The sequence below is a fragment of the Ascaphus truei genome, chromosome 5, assembly GCF_040206685.1.
Source record: "Ascaphus truei isolate aAscTru1 chromosome 5, aAscTru1.hap1, whole genome shotgun sequence".
Classification (NCBI taxonomy): Eukaryota; Metazoa; Chordata; class Amphibia; order Anura; family Ascaphidae; genus Ascaphus; species Ascaphus truei.
In genome coordinates, this window is record NC_134487.1 from 85,370,239 (window position 1) to 85,392,848 (window position 22,610).

Here is a 22,610-nt window from a genome sequence, read left to right on the forward strand (position 1 = left end):
AGAGAGGTGATGGTGGTGGGGGAGAGGCGATGATGGTGGTGGGCGAGAGGCGATGGTGGTGGGGGAGAGGCGATGATGGTGGTGGGGGAGAGGCGATGATGGTGGTGGGGGAGAGGCGATGATTATGATGGATGGAGGGAGGTGGAGAGTGAGAGATTATGATGAGGGATGATCATGAAGAAAAAAATTGCAGTCAGCATTAATATTAATGGGGCTCTGAAATTGTTTTTTCCCCTAGTGCCCCGCGCATGTCTAGCTACGCCACCGGGTATAATATAATAATATTTACAGAAACTAAACTTTCCTTTTATAATTCACACTAATTTAGCACCCTTTAATGAATAAAAAAATACTTTAAACATGATCTGAACCACATATGGCAGCATATTTTATTCAACTTATTGTGCAAACACTTCTGATGCCTACAAATAGCATCATATTTAAATCATAAAAGCAACAAGGCTATACTATTTAATTAGAATACATCAGTACTCATTTTCCATAGAAAATATCTGACATTATAAAAATACAAAAAATATTCATATCAATATTTACATTTTTAAATTACAAAATATATTTATTGCATGAAACAAAGCTTTAAAATATTTAAACATTTTACATTTTTATGTGAAAGATTCTCCACGTGTAGAAGACTTTGAAACGCCTTTTCAGTTGTGTTTGTATTCACTCATAGCTCTATTCAACATACAGTATCACTCTTCTTCAAATGAAGTCCACAGTTGAGGTAGCACATCCAAAAAAGTCAATGAACAAAATATGAATTCTGACAGTTGGCTATGTATCAAGCTCATAGCACTGAAAAGATGGAGTTCTGTAATCCTCAAAAGGCTGTGCGTGGAATAAAATGCCATTTTCATCTGGGAAAACGGTCATCTTTTGTTCCTCTTTATCGGTGTCCAACTGTATATCCAGTGAGGAATGAGGAGTGTTGTGGGATGCCACCAACTGGCAAATTGTTGGCTGCACACATCCGGAAAAATAATCAAGCTGAGGTCTCCACAAAGGTTTTCCAAACGTTCCTATAAAAATATAATATATACTTTATTCATGTTTCAGAGACTACTATTCTTTACTTCAGCAATGGGAAAAAATATTACATATCCCAACAAATAATAACAAAGTATATGACTTATAAGTTACAAAAAAAAAAAAAAACTACTAGATAGCATAAGCATAATATTAAAATGCAGAAGATGGTCACATTGGATTCCTGAAATAATTTAGCTCCCTAGAAGTATCATAGTGGTAGCCTCTCCTCTTTCCCCTTTTGTATTGTATTGTATGTCTTTATTTATATAGCGCCATTAATGTACATAGCGCTTCACAGTAGTAATACATGTGGTAATCGAATAAATAACAGATAATATAAATAACAGATCATGGGAATAAGTGCTTTAGACATAAACATAACATTAAGGAAGAGGAGTCCCTGCCCCGAGGAGCTTACAATCTAATTGGTAGGTAGTGAGAACGTACAGAGACAGTAGGAGGGAGTTCTGGTAAGTGCGTCTGCAGGGGGCCAAGCTCTATAGGTGGATAGAGAGGGTCCTAGTCGGGTACTGAGGGGAAGGGCATTCCAGAGGTGTGGGGCAGTCAGTGAAAAAGGTTTAAGGCGGGAGAGGGCTTTAGATAAAAAGGGGGTAGAAAGAAGACATCCTTAAGCAGAACGCAAGAGTCGGGATGGTGCATAGCGAAAAATTAGGGCTGAGATGTAAGGAGGGGCAGAAGAGTGTAAAGCTTTAAAAGTTAGGAGAAGAATGGAGTGTGAGATGCGGGATTTGATTGGAAGTCAGGAGAAGGATTTCAGGAGGGGAGATGCTGAGACAGATATAGGAAAGAGTAGAGTGATTCTGGCAGCAGCATTTAGGATAGATTGTAGGGGAGACAGGTGAGAGGCAGGAAGGCCAGACAGCAGGAGGTTACAGTAATCAAGACAGGAGAGAATGAGGGCCTGAGTCAGAGTTTTAGCAGTCGAGCAACAGAGGAAAGGGCGTATCTTTGTTATATTGCGGAGGAAAAAGCGACAAGTTTTAGAAATGTTTTGAATGTGAGGGGCGAATGTGAGAGAGGAGTCGAGTGTGAGCCCTAGGCAGCGTACTTGGGCTACTGGGTGAATGATCGTAGTTCCAACAGTAATGTGGAAGGAGGTAGTAGGGCCAGGTTTGGGAGGAAGTATGAGGAGCTCTGTTTTAGCCATGTTGAGTTTAAGGCGACGGAGGGCCATCCAGGATGATATAGCAGAGAGACATTCAGAAACTTTAGTCTGTATAGCAGGTGTAGGCCGGGTGTTGAAAAGTATATTTGTGTGTCGTCAGCATAGAGGTGATATTTAAACCCAAAAGATGTTATTAGGTCACCTAGAGAGAGTGTGTACAGAGAAAAGAGAAGAGGTCCCAGGACAGAGCCCTGTGGTACCCCCACAGAGAGATCAATAGAGGAGGAGGAGGTGTTAGTAGAAGAGACACTGAAAGTACGATGGGAGAGGTAGGATGAGATCCACGATAAAGCTTTGTTTCGAATACCAAGAGTATGGAGAATGTGAAGGAGAAGAGGGTGATCCACAGTATCAAATGCTGCAGAAAGGTCGAGACATATGAGCAGAGTGTAATGACCTCTGTCTTTGGCAGCATGGAGGTCGTCAGTTATTTTGGTGAGGGCTGTTTCCGTGGAGTGAGCAGTGCGGAAGCCAGATTGTAGAGGGTCTAGGAGAGAATAGGTGTTGAGAAAATGGAGCAAGCGAGAGAATACAAGACGTTCAAGGAGTTTAGAGGCAAAAGGCAGGAGGGAGACAGGTCGATAGTTAGAAAGACAGGTAGGGTCAAGCTTGCTGTTTTTGAGTAATGGTATGACTGTTGCATGTTTGAAGGAGGATGGAAAGGTTCCAGAGCAGAGGGAGGAGTTAAAAATGTGTGTGAACGTAGGGATTATAATAGGAGCAAGAGGTTTTAGGAGATGGGAGGGAATGGGGGTCAAGAGGGCAAGTGGTAGAGGGAGAAGAGGCGATCAACAGCAACACATCCTCCTCTGAGACAGTGGAAAAAGAGTCAAGGAAGGCAGAAGGAGTGTTAGGAAGAGTGTAGGATGGGAAGAAGAAACAGAGGGGGATGTTCTGACGTATGGATTCCACCTTTTCCTTAAAATAGTCAGCAAAGTCCTGAGCGGAGATGGAGGAAGGAGAGGCAGCTGAGGGTGGTTTGAGTAGAGTATCAAAGACAGAGAACAGTCGGCGTGGGTTAGACTTGTACATGTTGATTAGTGCAGAAAAGTAGGCTTGTTTAGCTTGCGAGAGGGCAGAGTTGAAACAGGATAGCATAAATTTGTAGTGAAGGAAGAATGCGAGAGTGTGAGACTTCCTCCAGAGGCGTTCAGAGGAACGAGTGGAGGAACGCAGCATGCGTGTGGGAATTTAGTCAGGGTCTAGGGTTAGAAGGGCGAGTGCGGCAGAGAGAAAGTGGGATCAAGAGAGGAGGACAAGACAGAGTTGTAGTTCCTGACCAGGTTGTCGGGGTCTGTAGCAGAGCTGAGAGAGGAGAGGGAGGAGCGTAAAGTGGACTCAAAGTCAGGTAAGTGAATAGAGCGCAGGTTTCTGCAGAACCGGGGTGTAGATGGAGGTGGAGAAGGGGAGAAGCGAGATAGAGAGAATGAGATGAGATGATGGTCAGAGAGAGGAAAAGGGGAAATGGAGAAATCGGAGAGAGAGAAGTTCTTAGTGAAAACCAGGTCTAAGTAGTGGCCATCCTTGTGGGTGCTGGCTGCAATCCACTGTTGAATGCTAAAAGAAGAGGTTAGAGAAAGAAAGCGGGAAGCCCAAGGGAGAGAAGGGTCATCAATGTGGCAATTGAAGTCCCCAAGGAGAAGAACAGGGGAGTCTGAGGAGATGAAGAAAGAGAGCCAGGATTCAAAGTGAGAGAGAAAGGCAGAAGGGGGATGAGTAGAGGTAGGTGGGCGATAGATGACCACCACATGAACAGGGAGAGGAGAGAAAATCTGGACAGTGTGAGCCTCAAAGGAGGGAAAAGCAAGAGAGGGAGGAATAGGAAGGGTTTGGTTTCATCTTCATCTTGCATTTTACATGGCAAGAGTAGGGTAGGAGGGTAGGGTTGGTTTGTATCGTTTCATTATAAAAATGTTAGTGTCATCTTTATGCAAAGTTTTATGAATAGGGTTTTTAACATGCAATACAATTAGCTTCCTAGGTATAATTGAGAAATATATCAATCATAAGCAAAATGAGAAAGATCAATATGTAGGCTGGTACATTAAAATATAACAGTTGTAAACCAATTGATAGATATTTGATACATATAAAGAATGCTACAGCATAAGTACTACCAGGCTGTTAAAAGACCAATCACAGTGTTTAAAGAGAAATTAAATGAAATATTATAAATAAGAGTACACAGGATGTAGAAGTCAAATGCAGATTGAAGCCACATGTTGGCACTGAAATAATACATGATCAGTTGGTAATTGAAAGAAGAAACACTGCACATTGCTGTTCCCTTTTAGAGGTGTGACAGTCTATTTATAATTGTATCTAAAAGTGAGGTACTAATGAATAAAATATTTAAACAGTGTATTTGCTATTTCTCACATTCTTGGTTGAAAACGTTGGATAAGTAAATCGTATAAGAGTAACCTTATTATTGTAAATACAGTTGGTAACAAATGAAGCCTTTTTTTTTTAATATGTTTTCACACGTCGTCTCCTAAGTCTGTTACATTTCAACCTTATTCAGCCAGATCTTTGTGGATGTAAAGGCAAGTCACACAAAGGGAGCTCAACACATAATATAAAGCTGAATCGATATTACAAAAAAGACTAATGCTAGCTACCTCCATGTGCATTTAAAAATGTAAGTATAGTTACAAATTTCATTAATGTTAAATGTTTAGCAATAAAAACATATTTAAATATATTCCTATTTCATGTTAAGCTCAATATTTTCTCCATACAAAATTAACAGCCTACCAGGAACTAGTCATAAAGAGAAGTTATGCCTAAGGCAGGCAGGCATTCATACATGATGTTCAATATATTGAAGCATACAAAACTGTATCCACTTTACCTGTATAATATAAAGAAGACCAGCTTGCTATCAGTGAATGTGTATAATTAAAAAAAAAAAAAAAGAGAGAGAGAGAGAACAGACTAGACAATGCGAATAAAAAATACCAACTACATATTTTCTTTATGGCAAGTTTAGAATATATTCCATAAGTATGTATTCTCAGTTAAGTATGTGTGGGAAAAAAAAATACATTGCCTATCCAATGACTTGACGCCTCACACACTCACACACTCACACACTCACACACTCACACACTCACACACTCACACACAGATATTTTACATTTATAATGTCATGATAAAAATGAATACCTACCCATAAAAGTGCTGCAGGCTGCTATCGTTGCCTGCTCTGGTTTGCTTTTTAGGCCCAAAATGTCAATATCTGAATGCAATGTTTTAATTCCTATGTCTTCATTATGATTGCAGATTGTGCTGACAAATCTATTAGCGAAGGATTGTACTCCAAGACTGCCGTTATTCTTGCTGAATGGATCATCAAGTTGCTGTGTATATGAACCAAAATCATTTTGTTTTAAATAATCCGATTCATAAGGATTAACGTTCGCAGTTCTTTGATCCGCACTGTAGCCTTTAAAAACAGAAATTAATCATGTCAAATAAATAAACATTGTTGGGGGAGGGGGAAACAATAGAGCAAGTACTAGTCTGCAACTGTACATTACCTGTATGATTGGATTCAAATACATCAGTAGCATACATATTTCCTTTTAAATATAATGCCCCAGCAGTCCCCATGTAATGGAACAGAAGTGGATCTGTTGCAGCTTCTTGGTCAGATTCGCTGCCATTATCCAAATGGCAAATTCCTATAAGAAAGACATAAAATAAAAGTTCAGATCACAACTCTAAGTTAAAAAATAAATAAATAAGAGTTAAGAAGCATTTTATACATTATATATGGTTCTCTCTGTATAAGGCACCTTTCAATAAGCCCATCTACAAAACTATAGCACATTTAATTAAAATTAATGAATAAAGGGGTTCAATAAACAACGTACCACCATTGCTATCTCTTTGCTGTAAGAAATAACCACTCATGGATGAATTAATGAACTGATGATGGCTTCCATTCTCAGAAGAGCCGTAGCCATCCTGCCTTTCTGCCAAAGTCCCCTGAGAGGATAAATAACTTGGCGTATCCGCTGGTAGGTTTGTGTCATCTGCAACATAAAGCACAATTTAACTAAAATATTGTGTGTGTTTATAAATTCCATAAATAGGACAGATGATTCACAAAATGAAATGAAAACAATGAGATTCTAACACAAAAGCCTACCCGTGTTGTGAAGTGTGATAAATCATAATAAATGAGGCTCCAATTTCAATGTAACTGAATGCATTGTTAACTGTCATTTAACCTTCCCACACTGACCCAGCAAAATGTAATGAACAGGTCCTGGTACACACTTGTGAATGACCAGTCTAGGAAGACATTTCTTCCTCCAGGAGAGAGGTGAACATGTACAGGTTGTGTAGGACCTGCAGAAAAGGGTTTACCTGGAGGTGTTTGCAGGATTATAATGCTGTGGCCAAAGAATTTAACTAAATGACTAATTTATGAAAAGAAAAACAAGTAGTATTTAACTAAATAATTTGTCATACTAGATATAGCATTGGGGCTTTTTTGTCTTTTGTTGTATATATTTAACCTTCTCGCCTTGAATAGGGGAGTAAAAAGTCTTCATGGAAGTTCTAAATATCATTTTATTTTCAAGAATGATAAATAAACATATTTAACCCTCCGAGTGCTAGAGGGACCGCAGCACAGAGAGCTACAACCCATCCAGCACACGCGAGCACCACTGAAGGGCTATACTTTTTTTTTTTTCCAGTAACTTATTCTTACAACCTTAAGGTAGACCATAAAACGTAATGTAATAAATATTAAATACCAGGGAACGATTATTACCCATGGTGAAAAGCTTCAGGATGGGAACAAGTTCATTCTTAACTAAATTGGTGCTACTCATAAGATTAAAATCGCTTTACCTCTTGGGTTTCTTTAATTTATTAAAAAGAGGTGTGAATCGGGGTGTCTCCAGGGATGAATCACATGGATTTACGCTACGGGGACTCCCTGCTTCGCGAGATACTTACCTCTTAAGGGGCTGCTGGTAGCAGCTCTAGCTGGGTACAGAAAAATGTCTGTTTAACCAGAAGGGAGATACTAGCATCATTTAGCTGTATCTCATTGTTTAGGGGGTCCCTGGAGCTGAAATGAACGCAGTTCAACTCCGGAGATCCCCTGCTTCCAACCAAGAGAGGGAAATATTTATTTTATAGATGCAAAGCTCCTTTAACTCCTAAAATGAAAGATGCCCAAAATATTTAAAACTGGTCAGTAACTAAGATTTCAAATGATATGTTGATTTAACACAAATATCCATAAAACAACAAATTCATATATCAAACAAGATTGAAATGAAGAACGGCTTGTACAACAGTGACAATTAACAGTTATGTTTCTTGGCTTGGCGTTGGTTTACCCACCTGTGTTTGTAACACTGCAATCTTCATTTCTTCTTCTTGTGTGGTAAATGATGACCACCCACACAAGGGAGGTTCCCACCACACAGCAAACCACTGCTATGATCACAACACCAACTGTGGCCCATCCATCATCTTCTAATGATGGGGTGGCATTCGCAGGAGAATCACAGGTTGGATTAGGAATTACATTAAGATGAATGTTGCCTCTCTCGGTTCCAAGTATATTGGACATTTCACAAGTATACTTTCCAGCATCTCCAATGTCTGTGTCCACAATGATGAGAAGCTGATTTCCAGCAGCAAAAAAGTGCCGTTCTGTTAAAATAAGTGGATTATCATCCTTTGTCCAATTTAGTTTAGGTGCAGGGCTTCCTCCTGCAATGCACTGCAGAACCGTAGTTTCCCCTTTTGACACTGTACGGTCCACTAATGGACGTAAGAATGATGGCGTTTCTGAAATTTAGAAGGAAAATAAACATAAGACTGTCATTACTTAACATTTTTCCATTTGCATACCTTTTTTGTGTTTTTCAGATAGGCATCCATCACCTACATTAATAGTGGATACTTAAAGTATTTGTGTGGCCTGCAGTGCAGAAAAGACTCTGTAAGCTGCATCCTGCTTGCTCTGTTGCTACTACCACAAGATGAATACATATAACTTTGTGCCAATAAAATTTACAAAAACATTCATAAGAGGGCAACACTCACCTAGCACTGTCAATGTGGCATTGGCTGAAATGCTCCCAGCACTGTTCTGAGCTGTACAGCTGTAAACACCAATGTCCTCGATTTTTACGTCCACTATAAAAAATACATCATCTTCTGGCATGACATGCATCCGCCGCTCACGAGCCGCAGGAAAGTCTGTTCCACCGTTTTTTTGCCAGGCTATCTGTGGTGTTGGGTGACCAATTGCCGCACATTCTAAGCGAGCCATTGCTCCTGCCCGAATGGTGAGGTCCATGGGCATCTTTGTAAACGAAGGAAGCACTGCAAAAAAAAGTAAGGTGTGAACATACTACTGCAAAAAAAAATTAGCGGTTTGATTCTTAAGTTATAGTCTTACTGCAAGCCATCCATCTTCCTTAATACTTAGATTTACCTTATCAGTATAAGTTAAAGTTATGAGAGACTAAAACCTGAAACGTGTCCTGCAGAAACACTGTGCTATGTACTGCCCGAACCGATAGGTCATGCGATTAGGACATCTGCATGACATCAGGTGTAATTCCTAAAAGACGCACTTTCACAGTTTTAATAATAGTTTTTTCTTGTATTGCACCGAGTGTACGTGGTGCTGTACATAGAATTTGTGCAGCCACGTAGAGTTTCAAATCAATTTTTTTGGTGCACGAGGCACAGGGAGATAAAGTGACTTGCCCATGGTCACAAGGAGCCAACACCACACTCCCTTGCTTCAAACTCTGTGTCAGTGCCTCTACTCACTGAGCCACTCCTTTAGCCATGATAACTCCTTCAGTACAATAAAATTAGAGCAGGGTTGTGCAAACTGGGGGGCACGCAGTGGTTACAGAGGCCCCATACTCCTCTGCAAGGCATTTAAATAAAATTACCTGGGAGCTGGAGGCTAACTTACCTTGGCTTCGGGCAACGCGGCATCAGATGACGCCACAGGGTCATGTGACATCACATGACCCGCGGCGTCATTTGGCGACGGTTCCTAGGTAAGAGGGGGCACAAGTACTGGGGCACAGCGCAGAAAGTTTGCGCACCCCCTGACTTAAGTATAATACTAAGGAAGATAGATACTGGAGTAGACTAAGTAGCCTGCAAGTTATCATTCTATCCTTTACCCAAATAACAAAATATCCAAACTATGTTCACCAATTTGAGTTTTTCATGATCTATGTATAGACATATGCATTTCTAGTGAATATGGATTACTATTGGAGAAGAAATTAATTTGAGCCCAATGATGGATTTCGAAACCAGATACAGCGTCATTGTAAATCAAAAGATCAAAAACACTGGGGAAAACAGAACTCTTCGATGGATATATAGATTGTAAAGACTATGGCAAATATGAAAGGGGAGAACAATGGTTTACATTTTTTCATTAATATTTATTTTATTGAATTTGTGTTTTTATATATTCTCAATAAAAAGCAAAGTTTTATGATTAACAGGGAACCTAAAAATCTAGCTCTGCAAAGATACAATTTATTTTTGGCATTTTGTTGTGTAAATCAATATTACCCTGAATGTAACTGTATTAAGCCTGTTAAAAAAAATACCAGTGGCAAATAAAACCCCATATGCTAATAAAGAAAAAAAAAAAGAGAATACATACTGTTGACAGTAAGCTTGGCTTTGACAGAGTATGAAGAACCAAAGTGATTGGAAATGACACATTGATATTTTCCTTCACTGAAGAACTCCACATTACGAAGTCTGAGAATAGTTGTATATTCCATCACCTCTCCACCTTGTGCCCTCAAGTGAGCGTAATTCTCAATTTCAGCATCATGCAGTAGCTCATTGTCTTTTTTCCAGGCAAAAGTCATTGGGGAGTCACTACTGCTAGCTGCAGAGCAGATAAAACTCACATTGGAGCCTTTTATTGCAGACTGAGTTTCAGGCTGGACAGTAATCTGGGGTTTAGGAAAATCATCTGTATTTATTAGAAGAGAGAAAAAAGAGTTAGGAAGAAAGTCAGGGGTTTTCTTTTACAATTATTTGAAAACTGACAAGCAAAGACCATGATTTATTAGGGATAGATAGACCAGACTAAATGAGCCATTTCTCTAAAATTGAAATGAATCGCCCATCCCTACTAGTGAAAACTCATATGTGCTTTCAGCATCATCCATTTTGCTTTACAAATGCTTGGACAATAAAACATAAAAAAAAACACAAGATCATATGATTGAATGCTGATTGGGATATAAAGATCCTTAATACGTCGGTAGGATTTATTCAGAACTAGTTTTACTATTTTCATGGTCTGAGAAAATAAGAAAATACTGTGAACATGAAATTAAGTTCCCTTCCTACACTTGGCATACTGAAACACAAATTCTATGTCCATAGCTCATTCATTTTAATTTTTTTTTTTTTACAACTATTTTGAACTTCCTGGATGGTACAACATTCTGTTTATAAAGAACCAGATGTTTATAACACGTAATTTAATCATCTCATAATTCAAATAAACTTTTCTTGCCACGTAAGTATTTTAGAATGCCAGCTGCACCTGATCTGAAAAGTTTACATCTCACATAAACGACTGATCTTTTCTTTATTCTGGAATACAAAACATACCCCATCCGGCATCCGGCATAAAACCAAATGCTCGAAAAAGCTCTGGATCAGAAAAAGGATTCCAAAAAAGGAGAATATAGACAAGAGAAAAACTAAATCCTGCTGTATTCCAATTGCAATTTTCGTAATGACAATACTGAAAATATCTAACAGTCAAACAAACAATATACAGTATATATACTTACCACACACAAACCCATCAGGGCGAACAGCAAATATACTTCTGCCTTTGAGAATTTGGGGATGAGCACAGCTTGCGTCTATAAAAGTCTGAAAGTTGTTTTCTGCTACCCACTGGGGCAGCCACTTCATCTGACAATCACACAAAAGGCTTGAGGTGTTCAAATGTCTGTAAAAAAAAAAAACACACCATGGGCATCAGGAGAAAGTATATCGGCTGCATTATGAACAGCGTTTATAGTTTGCAGTCTCACAATGCAAATTATCGGAAAAGGAAACCAGCAATCCTACAATTAGTATTTACTTTCATTTCCTACATTTACAGAACAGAATATATTGAGATGAAAAAACAACAGTGCCACTTACTCAACCACTAACAAATGAACAGGCAAAGTAAGTAATGTTTCCAGTGGCTGTGAACCATCGAAATGCAAGCACTACCACCAACTAATGCTTCACCTCATCCTCCTTAATATCAAAAGGAAGAAAATGTGTTGTGCAATTTACCAAATATCCATTTAAGAACTCGTAATCTTTAATAACCAAAGAGCAGATGGCTAAAGGTAGCATTAATACCTTGGTCTTTATGTCAAAGCTGCCATGCTAAGCTGAGGCCCATTGAGCACAGAACTGAAAGAATATGCCCAAGTCTGTAAAGTGAAGGATCATACTACAAAAGTTCTGCTCAAGGACTACTGAATGGAATCGTTTCAGTGGGCATCAAAGCATATCTTATCAGAAATAAATAGCACGTGAATCTTGAAATTATTTAAATGGAACTTCACGTCTGTGTGAACTATAGCAACTTACAATTGTTGAAGCTTTTTCATTTGGGAGAATGCATTGCCTTGCACCGACATGATTGCATTATTACTCAGGTCTCTACATATTGGAAAAAAGAAACAAAAAGCCATATTAAATATGCAGGCATAAACAAATGAACAAAGAAAGAATATATTGCCTACAAGCAATAGAAAGCATCTACAAAGTCAATGCAATTTAACTGTATTCTAGTAGGAGCACAAAACACAAAAGGCAATAATAACAGCAACAAAACGTAATCAAGAAACAATTACTTACAGGTACTCGAGCGTATCCAACCAAGAAAATGCTTTTTTTGTGATCGACCTTATTCTGTTACCCTGAAGCATCCTTTAAAAAAATAAAATAGGAAAACAAAATAAGTAACAGTTTAAGGTAACGGACGACACATTATCTTTTTATGCAAACACTGCTAATGCACACAAACGAAAGCATTTATTAATTTCCTTTTGAAACAAATCAGAGGTGTAGAAAGGGGTGAAAAATATATTACAGGTCAAAATTACCTGAAAGTGTAATATATATTCTGGTAGCATACTATTCATTATTATAGGGCAGGACATGCCAATTTCAGGTAATTTAAGTACCTGATCTATGCACTTATATTTTTACATTCCTGACCCGCTCTTTTTGTTCCCTTAACCCCATCTCCTATATTACAAAAAAGTTTAATGAAGACTTTTGAAAAATATGATGTCAATGAAATGGCAACAGTACACACATATTTTGTCGTTAAGTTACGATTAAATTAAAATCTAATAATATAAAAGCTTTTATACATACAGCCTTTTAAGTCGCACAAGTCCAGAAAATGCTCCATTCATATCTTCAATAGTCCATGACATTTCATTGTTTTTGAGGTCCCTATTAAATACAAATCCATTAAAATTAGACCGAAAATAAGTCACCCCTTGGAAACACTCATTCTACTTTTTTTTTTTTTTTTAAAACATTGCTAAATATTTTACAACTTATCCTGTCCTTTATTTGCATGGTTCAATTATTTGCTTCCATTTTAAATTACAGTAAGCTAAAGCTGTATGACCCGAGGCCAAGATAAACAATCACAGACACTGAGCAATATATATCTTCCCTTTAATGACTCCGTATGCATATCAATAGATGTGCTTGAGTTGTATAGTTTTTCAGGGGAGTGAGCAATGTTTCATGCATTTTGCATCTTTTTGAACCTGCTCATCTCCTCCTTTAACCTTTCCTCATTCCTTTTGACTTCTCTATCAATGACAAGGAAGCCTATAATGATGGTTACTGCGGAATGCCATTTGACTAAAGTACAGGCAGTCCTCGTTTTACAACGCTTCGCTTTACAACGAATGGCTTATCCAACGCTATGCAATGCATACCTATATTCATTTTTACAACGCCAAAATGGCTTATCCAACGCTCTTACGATGCTTTGCAACATTGTGTATGTGTGTATATATATACGTATTCACATAAACAACGTTGCAAAGCGTTGTAAGAGCGTATATATATAATATTATACTATATAATATTATATTATACTATATAATATATTATTTATTATGTTATATATATATAATACAGTATATACACTATATAATTTATGTGTGTGCTGCATATCTTATTGCCTGCATAAAATATTTGGTGTATTTTAGTGTTAAAAATGCCTTCAGGAACGGAACCTTTCATTTAAACAGTGTTCCTATGGGAAAACGTGTTTCGCTTTACAACGTTTCGCCATTTTGAGTAACGCATTGTGTCGGATAACCAAGGACTGCCTGTACATTGAATCTGAAAGAGATCCAATACGGCTACTAAAATGTTGAACTCAAGAGCGTGTGAACTGAACACCAAGAGTGATTTGTAGCATTGTCACAAATATAAAGTTGTAACAAAGTTGGGCAAGAAAAAAAAAATAAATAAATATAAAAAAAAAAGGTCCAAAAAATAAAGTAGCTTGTACATACATACATACGCCAAATTAGATGTAAATAAAACAAATGCTGGTTTAACAAGTTGTGAAGATGAAAAACTACCCAATTGCCAAATATTATTTCAGTTCAAACCTCCTACTTTGATGGGAGGAAGTGCTTAGACATTAAAATTAAAATATTTTTACAGCAAGAACTTACAATGTGTTTAAACTGGATAGTCCGCGAAAAGCACCATCTGCAATATAACTAACTTGGTTGTTTCCTATAAATAGTCCACCAAGCAAACTTAATCCCACAAAGCTCGATTCCTCTAATCTCGTTAATTGATTGAAGGTTAGATCTCTGTAAAATGCAAAGGAAAAAAAACAAAGTTACTACGCATGATCAAGGAAATGAAGTGTACATGGTAAAAGTAAAGGGTGCTAATTTTACTTTATAAGAGTTTTGTAACGTTTTTGTTTACTGCAAAACCCAACAGGAAAATAATTAAGACCAATTTGCATATTTTCCGACAGAACAGCTTTAATGTAAATAACATGTACCATAAAAGACACTCTTCATGACAAATATGACCAACTTAAATACAAAGAAAAACAGTTATTGCCTTGGTAACGCCATTATGAATTTTTTTGTTTTTTTTACAAAACTGTGGTAAGAAACATGTTTTGGCATTAAATCTGTAGAAAGACCTGGAACTGAATAAAAGCAACTCACAGCTCACTGAGTTTTTGGCAAAATTCCCAGGCATCAGGGCTGATCTTGCTGATGGCGTTCTGGCTGAGATTGAGTTGCTGCAACATAAGCAAGCCATACAGCCAGCCTTTAGTAATCTCTGTGAGGTTGTTATGGTCCAGCTGCCTAAAAAAAAAAAAAGTTTAAAAAAAAATAACATTTAAAAATGCCAACTTCAGACAAACGGACTGCGAACAAAAAAATAATGTATACATCCAAATAGCTTTTGTGCATACTGTGGATATCCATTCCTAGAAACAAGAAACATATATTGGCAAATAGAGTCCGGTAGACAAAGACAGTTTTTGACAACATCATAATTTACCATAACATTTATTACCTTGTAAAAGCAATTATCTGTAGCAAGAGGGTAACAACTATGCAAATTAGAAAAATATGCCATGTTTTTACATACAATTACCACGCATGTGCACACCACATTCATTCATACATTCTATTTGGAAACAGAAATCAATAAATGTGAATAGATGGTTACATGAATAAAGTAATATTCCTAGTATAGATCATGGATACTCACAAGACTTCCATGTTACTCAAACCCCAGAAAGCTCCATCCATAAGTTTTGTTATCCCATTTCTTTGAATTTTGAGTGATTTCAATGCATCAAGACCTTGAAAAGTGAGTCCGTCAATTTTTCTCATTCTGTTCCGATTAAGCTCTCTGTATAACGAAACAATATTTGGTTAATAGCTGCTAATATCATTTTTGCATTTTAAACACAAAAATAAGTATCGCCAAATTATTGTTTTTTTTTCCCAGAGTGTTTCTCCCCCTCCCCCCTGCCAGTTTGGCTTGGTTTCAGATTGCAATGTGAACTGGATTTTTAACCTAAAATTGAAGGTTTAAATCCTTATAATTGATTTATTTTTAATCAGCAAAGACAAAGTCACTAAACATAACATTTGTGAGGAAGGACTATCTTTAATATACACAGGAAGTCAAAGCACAGTTTCGGTAAATCAGTTTTCATGGTATGGCATTATTATTTTCTTTTGTGATACAGATCCCTATTTCAATATGACCAAGAGCAAACGGCACTGGTAAGGGTTATAATGGGTGAAGAAGGTAACGAAGGTATTGATTGTGTACATGAGTAAATTGAAACCTTACAAGTAAAAAGGTTTCCGCCGCACATATACTACTTAATTTATTATGGCAGATCATCATGACTGTTTCCAACACAACATTTTGGCGGACACTGGAGTGATTTATGAGTATGTGATGAAGGGGCTGTGTCCCCTGAAAGGTTGTGCTGGAAACTGTCACAATGACCTGCAATCAAAAGCAATAATTTAAGAAGCATCAGCATGTTTGCATGGGCAGCAAAAAACCTTTTAACTTGCATTCCCCGCTATAAACTTCTGGTCGGCACCACAACCAAAGAGACTACTGCGGGATCTACACACAAGAGAATGCAAAGAATATTATAATCATGTACACAACTCGGTAATTACAGACTTTTAAATAAAGACAAAATAATTGAAACATGTTTTATACTTACAGATGCTGCAAGTTAGACAGCTTGAACATCTTTGGTGGAATGTAGGAGATACGGTTCCTATTAAGTTTTAACACTTGTAATGTACCAGATAAATTATCAAATGTGCCGGATTCCATGGATGTTATTCGATTGCTGTTGATATAACTGCAGAAAAAGAGCCCCTGTTAATTACAAACACCAAATATCCCCTGTGCAAAATGGCATCAAATAATACACCTCTTCCAAAAATTTCTAAAGTACTCTTACGCACTAAAACGTGAACAAAAAGGCATACATTTTCATCTTAGGAATTGTCAATGTCACTTATGTTGAATGAAATAGCATTACTCACAGGTACTTGAGTTGAAGTGTAGGGAATGATGCAGTTTTCATCTCAGTAATAAGATTGCTACTCAAATCCAACGTTTCCAAGGACTGATAAGGTTTCAGATGTTCCGGTAAAATCACATCAATCTTGTTGTTTGTTCTGTAAAAAGAACAAATCATTTAGCATGTGTTTGTGCTTACAGGTATTGCGTTGGCGTCCTCACTTTTGATCTATTCGAAATTTAAAAAAAAGGTATTGGACAAAGTACATATACAAAGATAACTGGAACAGTACATTTGAGCTAAAAGTGCAACTTTTCTAACGTTTAGTGCCTGCTAAATGCATTGATGAAAGGCTAAGCATGAGTATTTCCCAATAAAGTTTGAGTTCTGGGTTATTTAAAAAAAATGTCCAATTGTTAAATAAAAAATGTATCTAGTTCTATAAGAAAACTGTGTACAATATATCTAGTACTAAGCAAACAAATTTGAATGTTAACAATATCTAACAGTACAAAACATTTTATAGAAAAATTGTTATGAATGTTACAGTGGCTTTTTCTTAAGTGGAGTTAAATTAGGGTCACACTGCTGGTTTATTAATAAGATAATTACTAAAAGTATTAAAACAGTAAATTACTCTAGTGTAAACTTTTCTCTGCAGTATAGCTCGTTACAGCAGGGGCCAGCAATTTCCTGTATCACACACCCTCTAAGCTGCAATGTGAAAGTGTTCAGTGATAGTTGAGACTACTATACAGTGATGCCTTTGTGTAGGCCCTTCTTTAGAACACAGAAATATCTTGTAACTGGCCAGATAATGGAGTCTGTATTACATAATGTTAACATGATCTAATATGCCTGAATAGAACCAAATTCTGTCTGTCAGAATTTGGCCTTAACAGAGGATTATCTATCTCAGGGCTCCCCAAAATCAGGCCTTGATACCCACTGGCAAACCAGGTTTTGAAGATTTCTCAAACTGAGCTAAAAACATAGCTCTAATTATCACGGCAGTTTGCTTAGGACCAATCTCCACACCAACACCCCCAAAACTTAAATGGATCAGCTGTGCGGCTGGACCATGCTCCACCCTAAGGCCGTGGCCAGGCTGAAAGCGCCGTGACGCCAGGCACAGAGTAAGCAGGGGCTGTGGGGGGTGCGGCTGTGACGTCCGGGAGCTGGTCCAGAGTGAACCGCTCACGTGACGCGCCAGCATCAAATGTATTTGTCTCTGCAAGCAGCCATGTGTGGAGCGCTCAATGGCACATGCGCGCTGGGCAGTCTCATTGCAATCATGTGTTTGATCGCGTGTCGCATGAGCACACAAGCACGCTCAGCTTTTCCCTGGACGAGGCCTAAGGCATAATCCGTCCCACAATGAGCAACCGCTTTATGTTACAACATTGCCAGCTCTCATGAGCAGGGCCCTCATTGCCTTCTGTATCTGTTTGCACTAGTTAATCCTTTTTTAGCATGTAATTTTATATATATAATAAACATAACTCCTTAACCCCATTCTACCGCACTGCTGAATGTTGGTGCTTCACAAATAAATGACAATAATAGTGATAATATTATTATTGTGTTGCCCTTCAACCCTGAGCTCCTTGCTTGAGAAGTGGGGTTCTTTCTATACATATAGTTTGTCGAACAATCTTTTTCTAAACCCTTGCTTTTCTATTATAAAACATGTGCTCTACCTTTATTTTAATTCCCAAGTTTGGTACCAAGTACAAATAAAACACGTTACACTCTAAAATATGAAATACCTCTAGTTTCAAATTCCTATGTAAACAATTAGATACATTTTTTTTTTACATTGGATGTTTAAATGCCTATAATTTTTCATTGATAATTTTTTTAAGTAGACAAGATTTAGTTTTTTTTTTTTTAAATATAGCGCTTGGTTACCTTGGTGTTAATAGGGAGTCAAAGTGCTTATTACAATATATAATATAATATTCAACTCTCCAATTTGATTTCTTTCAATTTCTTCTTTGATAGTTGTCAAATCCCAAAAACAAATTTAATCATACATCAGTGTTGCAGCATAATGCACATATAAATATATTATGCTGTGTGATACTGACTAAGTACACACATTTTGTGTTTAGACTTGCAGCCATTATTTAAAAAGTACTTTGTAATGTATCTGCATTGTATTGTTGTCTTTTACAGGAACCCTGGATTCTCAGCAGTTGAACCAGAATATCCAGTTTTCTTTTAATGTGGGACTAAGCAACAAGGATTCAGTCACACAGAGTATAAGAAACAACTGTCAACATTCTGGAAAGTCTTCCCTACCCGTAGGCTTTTCAGCTGCAAAGTCAAAGAGGATATGTGGACTACTTGTTTATTTTATCTGGAGGTGTTTTTAATTATTATTTCAGATAAGATGGGAGAGAAAGAAGAAAAGTCTTGATTGTATAAATTGCAACATCTTTAAATGCATCTAGTTAGCAACTTGTACCGAACCTTTCAGTCTAAAACACTGGTTTTAATAACACTTAAGAGTTTGTGCAGACAGAGTAATTTCAGAAAGACAGCATGGCATGTAAGAATTACAAGTATGCACATTTCATCTGTCCAACATAAAATAACAACAAATATTTTTGTATTAGTTCCATGAAGAGATTTAAACATCTCTTCTTTACGATAGCGAAACTTGGAAGTTACATCATCTGAAGTAGAGCAAGTTGTAATAAAACCAAGAATTGTTTCTTTTTCTGTCCGTTGAGTGATAACCATGATGTGGTCAACACATTCTAAAAGCTTGAAGTAGGAGATAGATGAGAGATACCCGTGGTCCCAGGATGGGTCCCTCTGCTCCATAAGGGGTGCGATGGAAGGACTATGCTAGTTTGAGCTGGCTCCCAGGGGAAGGTTAGGTGGTGGTTGAGGGTAGCTCGGGCCCTCCTCTCCCCCCAACCCCCAGACGCAAGAGGGAGTAATCAGAGGATTTAATAGAGCGAGCAGGACTAAGGGGCCAGAAAGTTTTTCAATGCCCACCCCCAAATGTTGTTATGTTCAAGTTTAACATGTCTATCAAACAGGAGCACTGTTTTTCCTCATCACAGCTTGGCTGAACACCAGCTCTAGGCTTGCTCAGCAGTGATGTTGAGGACTAGTAAAGATAGAGAAACCTACTGTCCAGGCGGAACCGGGTAGAGACCCAAGAACCAATTAAGAGACTGGAGGCGCTGCTGGGCCTGCTATGCCCAATCAACACATGAGAAAGTAGGACGCCAGCCATATGGTTGGGTCTATGTGGCCACTAAGGGGGGACTTGAGCCAAAGCAGCCAGCGGGTGGGGGAGTGCAAACGATAAGCGATGAGCAAGGATCTCAACCGACGCTATAGGACGGGTAGGGGAAAGAGTAAAGCCATTTTGCTAGCCAGCATGGTCGTCCCCCCTTTTGCCATGCTGAGGCAATGGGCCTAATGCAGTAGGGCTGGCAGGCAGTTTACGGTTTTTAATAGATGTTAAAAATAAAGCTATGACCTTTTTCTTCCAACTTAATATTGTGTTGTCTCATGCATTACTTTGTTGGGGTATTTATTGTAAAGGAGGACCAGAGCATTAAGCCTCTATGGCAGCACTGTGAAGTGGCATGTTGGAAGGCCAAACAGTAACGAAAAATCCAGTTACACAACCGCAAATAATTGTTGGAAGGATTTTGAAGCAAAATGTATAATATGTGGCAAGTGTTTGGACTATTATTATTATTACATGCTACATTAAGACAACTAAAATTAAAGGAGGTTATCAAGTGGTTGAGTGAAAGTAGATTTGTAATTAATGAAGCAATACACAGTACAATCAATTGCTATCACGAACAACTTTTTGATCATTTTCTGGTGAAAACTGCTCCAACATAAACCACATGTTTTGTTAACCAAATTAATGCAAGACAACTATGACAGACCCAGGTACTGTATGTACCAACTCTCACCTCACAATAAATAATTTGTTTTATAATTCTGTTACAAATGACATTGTCCATTTTTCATAAAGTATAGTAATCGTGAACCATTAGTGTGCAATTATTTCAGTGTTTACTTTAATTTGCAAAAACTAGTGAGGACCACCTCTATCGACACGCGTGTGCAGTTACACGCATTTAATGTGTGTATTGAAATCAAATAGTCATTACTAGAGCAACTTCTACAATTATGATTTTACAAAAATTCTATAGCTATTTCTCAGTGACCATCTGTTTTTTTCTATTTGTTTGATTGTAATCTGTAAAAAACACACATTAGTATTGAATGTCACTTCGTCTATTCAAAGAGAATATACCAGACAAAGAGGCAACACCAACTGGCTTAGCTGACCTAGGCCTGAAGTAAAAGCTAACCCCAATAAATCACTAGATGTAAGCAATTGAGCAGTGATCATTCTAATTAATTGAGTCATTCCAAAAGGAAAAAAAGCATACTACAGTATAGTGTTTTAACCCTTCAGGCAACTAACATGAGATTACAAACACCTTTAAAAAAAAACAAAAAAAAAAAAACACAAAAAATGTGATGACATGAATTAGAGATGTATTGAGTAGCAAGACACTTGAATTCCAAACTGAATATGCAGCATTTCTTGCTTCTTGCTATTGACACGCATAGTGTCATTGTTACATCTAAGTATGTAAGAAAATCATGGAATTGTGGTGGTTCCTCAAAGGGGTGGTTCCACAGTGGGTAAAAAAAATGTTTTATTAGCTGACAAAATAATTCTAAGGAAGCGAATTACAGCGAAAAAGTTATCACCCAAAAAAGTATATTTGTGCTTATTTCTATCTTGTGAAAAATTTATATTTGTAACTTTTTTCCATTTTTACTATGAGTGCACATGGCATGTCATTCATGGCTGCAATTAAAGTATTGTATGCTAAGAGATAATAAAGAAAGGTAGGTTTGTGGAACTGTGTGAGATGTGTATTATTTGTATTTACTACTCTCCAGGGAGACTAGATTCAAGAATGTCAGCTACTTATCTCCAATGATGGCCACAATTATTTTGCAAACCAAGAACAATGTTCCCGTGACTGAGGTCTAAGAAACAGATTCACGAAGAAACATTAGCCATTAACTAAAGGTGGTAAAAACCCTACAAAAGCAATAATTTGCCATGGACAATTCAGAAGTTTCATTTTTTTTTAAAATCAATTCTGCATGACCAGGTGATGAGTTAATATCAAATGACCTAGCCACACATTAAAGACATTAATTCTGAAATGCACCTTCTGTCTTTCGGATCCTGAAACACCACAAATTTCTCAAAGTAATTAATTACCCCTAACGAACAAATAGTATAAAAAAGGTGACAAATCTTAGTTTCCCCAATCAAAATATTTCTTGTAGAATGTACACAGCAATCAGCCGTCAACAAAAAACATGAATTAGTTAGGAGGTGCATTATGTCCCTCATAAATTATTACATATTAAAGATGACATTTTCTGAAAAAGCAACACAAGCATGATATATATTAAACATGATTTATACTTACAAGGAAAGAAGAGTTATGTTTGCTGACAATGGACCAAGGTGAGGGATCATTTCCAGTTCATTATTATTTAATCTCCTGTTAAAGAAAATATATATAAAAGTAATTTTTAAAACAAAAAATACACTTGTTTCTCTTCCAGCCTCAATAGAAAATAAATTACATATCTCGAAGACCCAATCATAAATATATCACTGGATGTTGATAAATGTGTTAATACATAACAAAAATAAATAGTCTATTAATAATACAAATAAAATGTTTAGCCACAAAGAAAGTTCTTTGTGGATGCTTGTGAATACTTTAGGTTCAAAAGCAAGAATACAATTAGCAAGGTGAGCATTAGCTTCCAATAAACAAGTTGTAAAAATATTCAAGAAAAGATGTCACCAAGACAAATAACTTATGGGTTCAGGATGTTTAAAAATAGTTAATTTGAGAATGCGAGAGAGAAAGGGGAGGGGGAAAATAACTTACAGTTCTCGCAGATTATGGAGGTGGTTCATGGAACTGGCTTTGAGTGAAGATAATCTGTTATGGCTCAGGTCCCTGAAATAAAAGCATAACGTTATTTCATATAGAATTGGTTTCACGTCCTTCAATATACACATGGCAACTGTGAAAAAGGCATCGAATGCATTATGTTTTTAATGCATGGAACATTAATGTTTTTTTTATGCAGATTACAACCTTTTCAATACATGGATTAGCAGCATTTGGGGGAATTACA

At 37.3% G+C, this 22,610-nt stretch overlaps 1 protein-coding gene across 1 annotated transcript in view; it reads right to left on the reverse strand.

Moving 5' to 3' along the window:
• Positions 1-361: 361 nt before the first annotated feature.
• Positions 362-22,610, reverse strand: part of LRIG3 (leucine rich repeats and immunoglobulin like domains 3) — a 31,899-nt gene continuing 9,650 nt past the window's right edge. Inside the window, exons 2-19 of the mRNA XM_075600146.1 lie at positions 22,358-22,429; positions 21,884-21,958; positions 16,399-16,533; positions 16,068-16,211; positions 15,083-15,226; positions 14,527-14,670; positions 14,011-14,154; positions 12,677-12,757; positions 12,152-12,223; positions 11,882-11,953; positions 11,077-11,240; positions 9,921-10,241; positions 8,318-8,599; positions 7,607-8,059; positions 6,115-6,276; positions 5,779-5,922; positions 5,409-5,684; positions 362-1,040 (exon numbers count right to left, since the gene is read on the reverse strand). Coding sequence (XP_075456261.1) covers positions 796-1,040; positions 5,409-5,684; positions 5,779-5,922; positions 6,115-6,276; positions 7,607-8,059; positions 8,318-8,599; positions 9,921-10,241; positions 11,077-11,240; positions 11,882-11,953; positions 12,152-12,223; positions 12,677-12,757; positions 14,011-14,154; positions 14,527-14,670; positions 15,083-15,226; positions 16,068-16,211; positions 16,399-16,533; positions 21,884-21,958; positions 22,358-22,429 — 3,130 coding nt within the window. The 3' untranslated portion in view covers positions 362-795. The remainder of the gene's footprint in view (positions 1,041-5,408; positions 5,685-5,778; positions 5,923-6,114; positions 6,277-7,606; positions 8,060-8,317; positions 8,600-9,920; positions 10,242-11,076; positions 11,241-11,881; positions 11,954-12,151; positions 12,224-12,676; positions 12,758-14,010; positions 14,155-14,526; positions 14,671-15,082; positions 15,227-16,067; positions 16,212-16,398; positions 16,534-21,883; positions 21,959-22,357; positions 22,430-22,610) is intronic.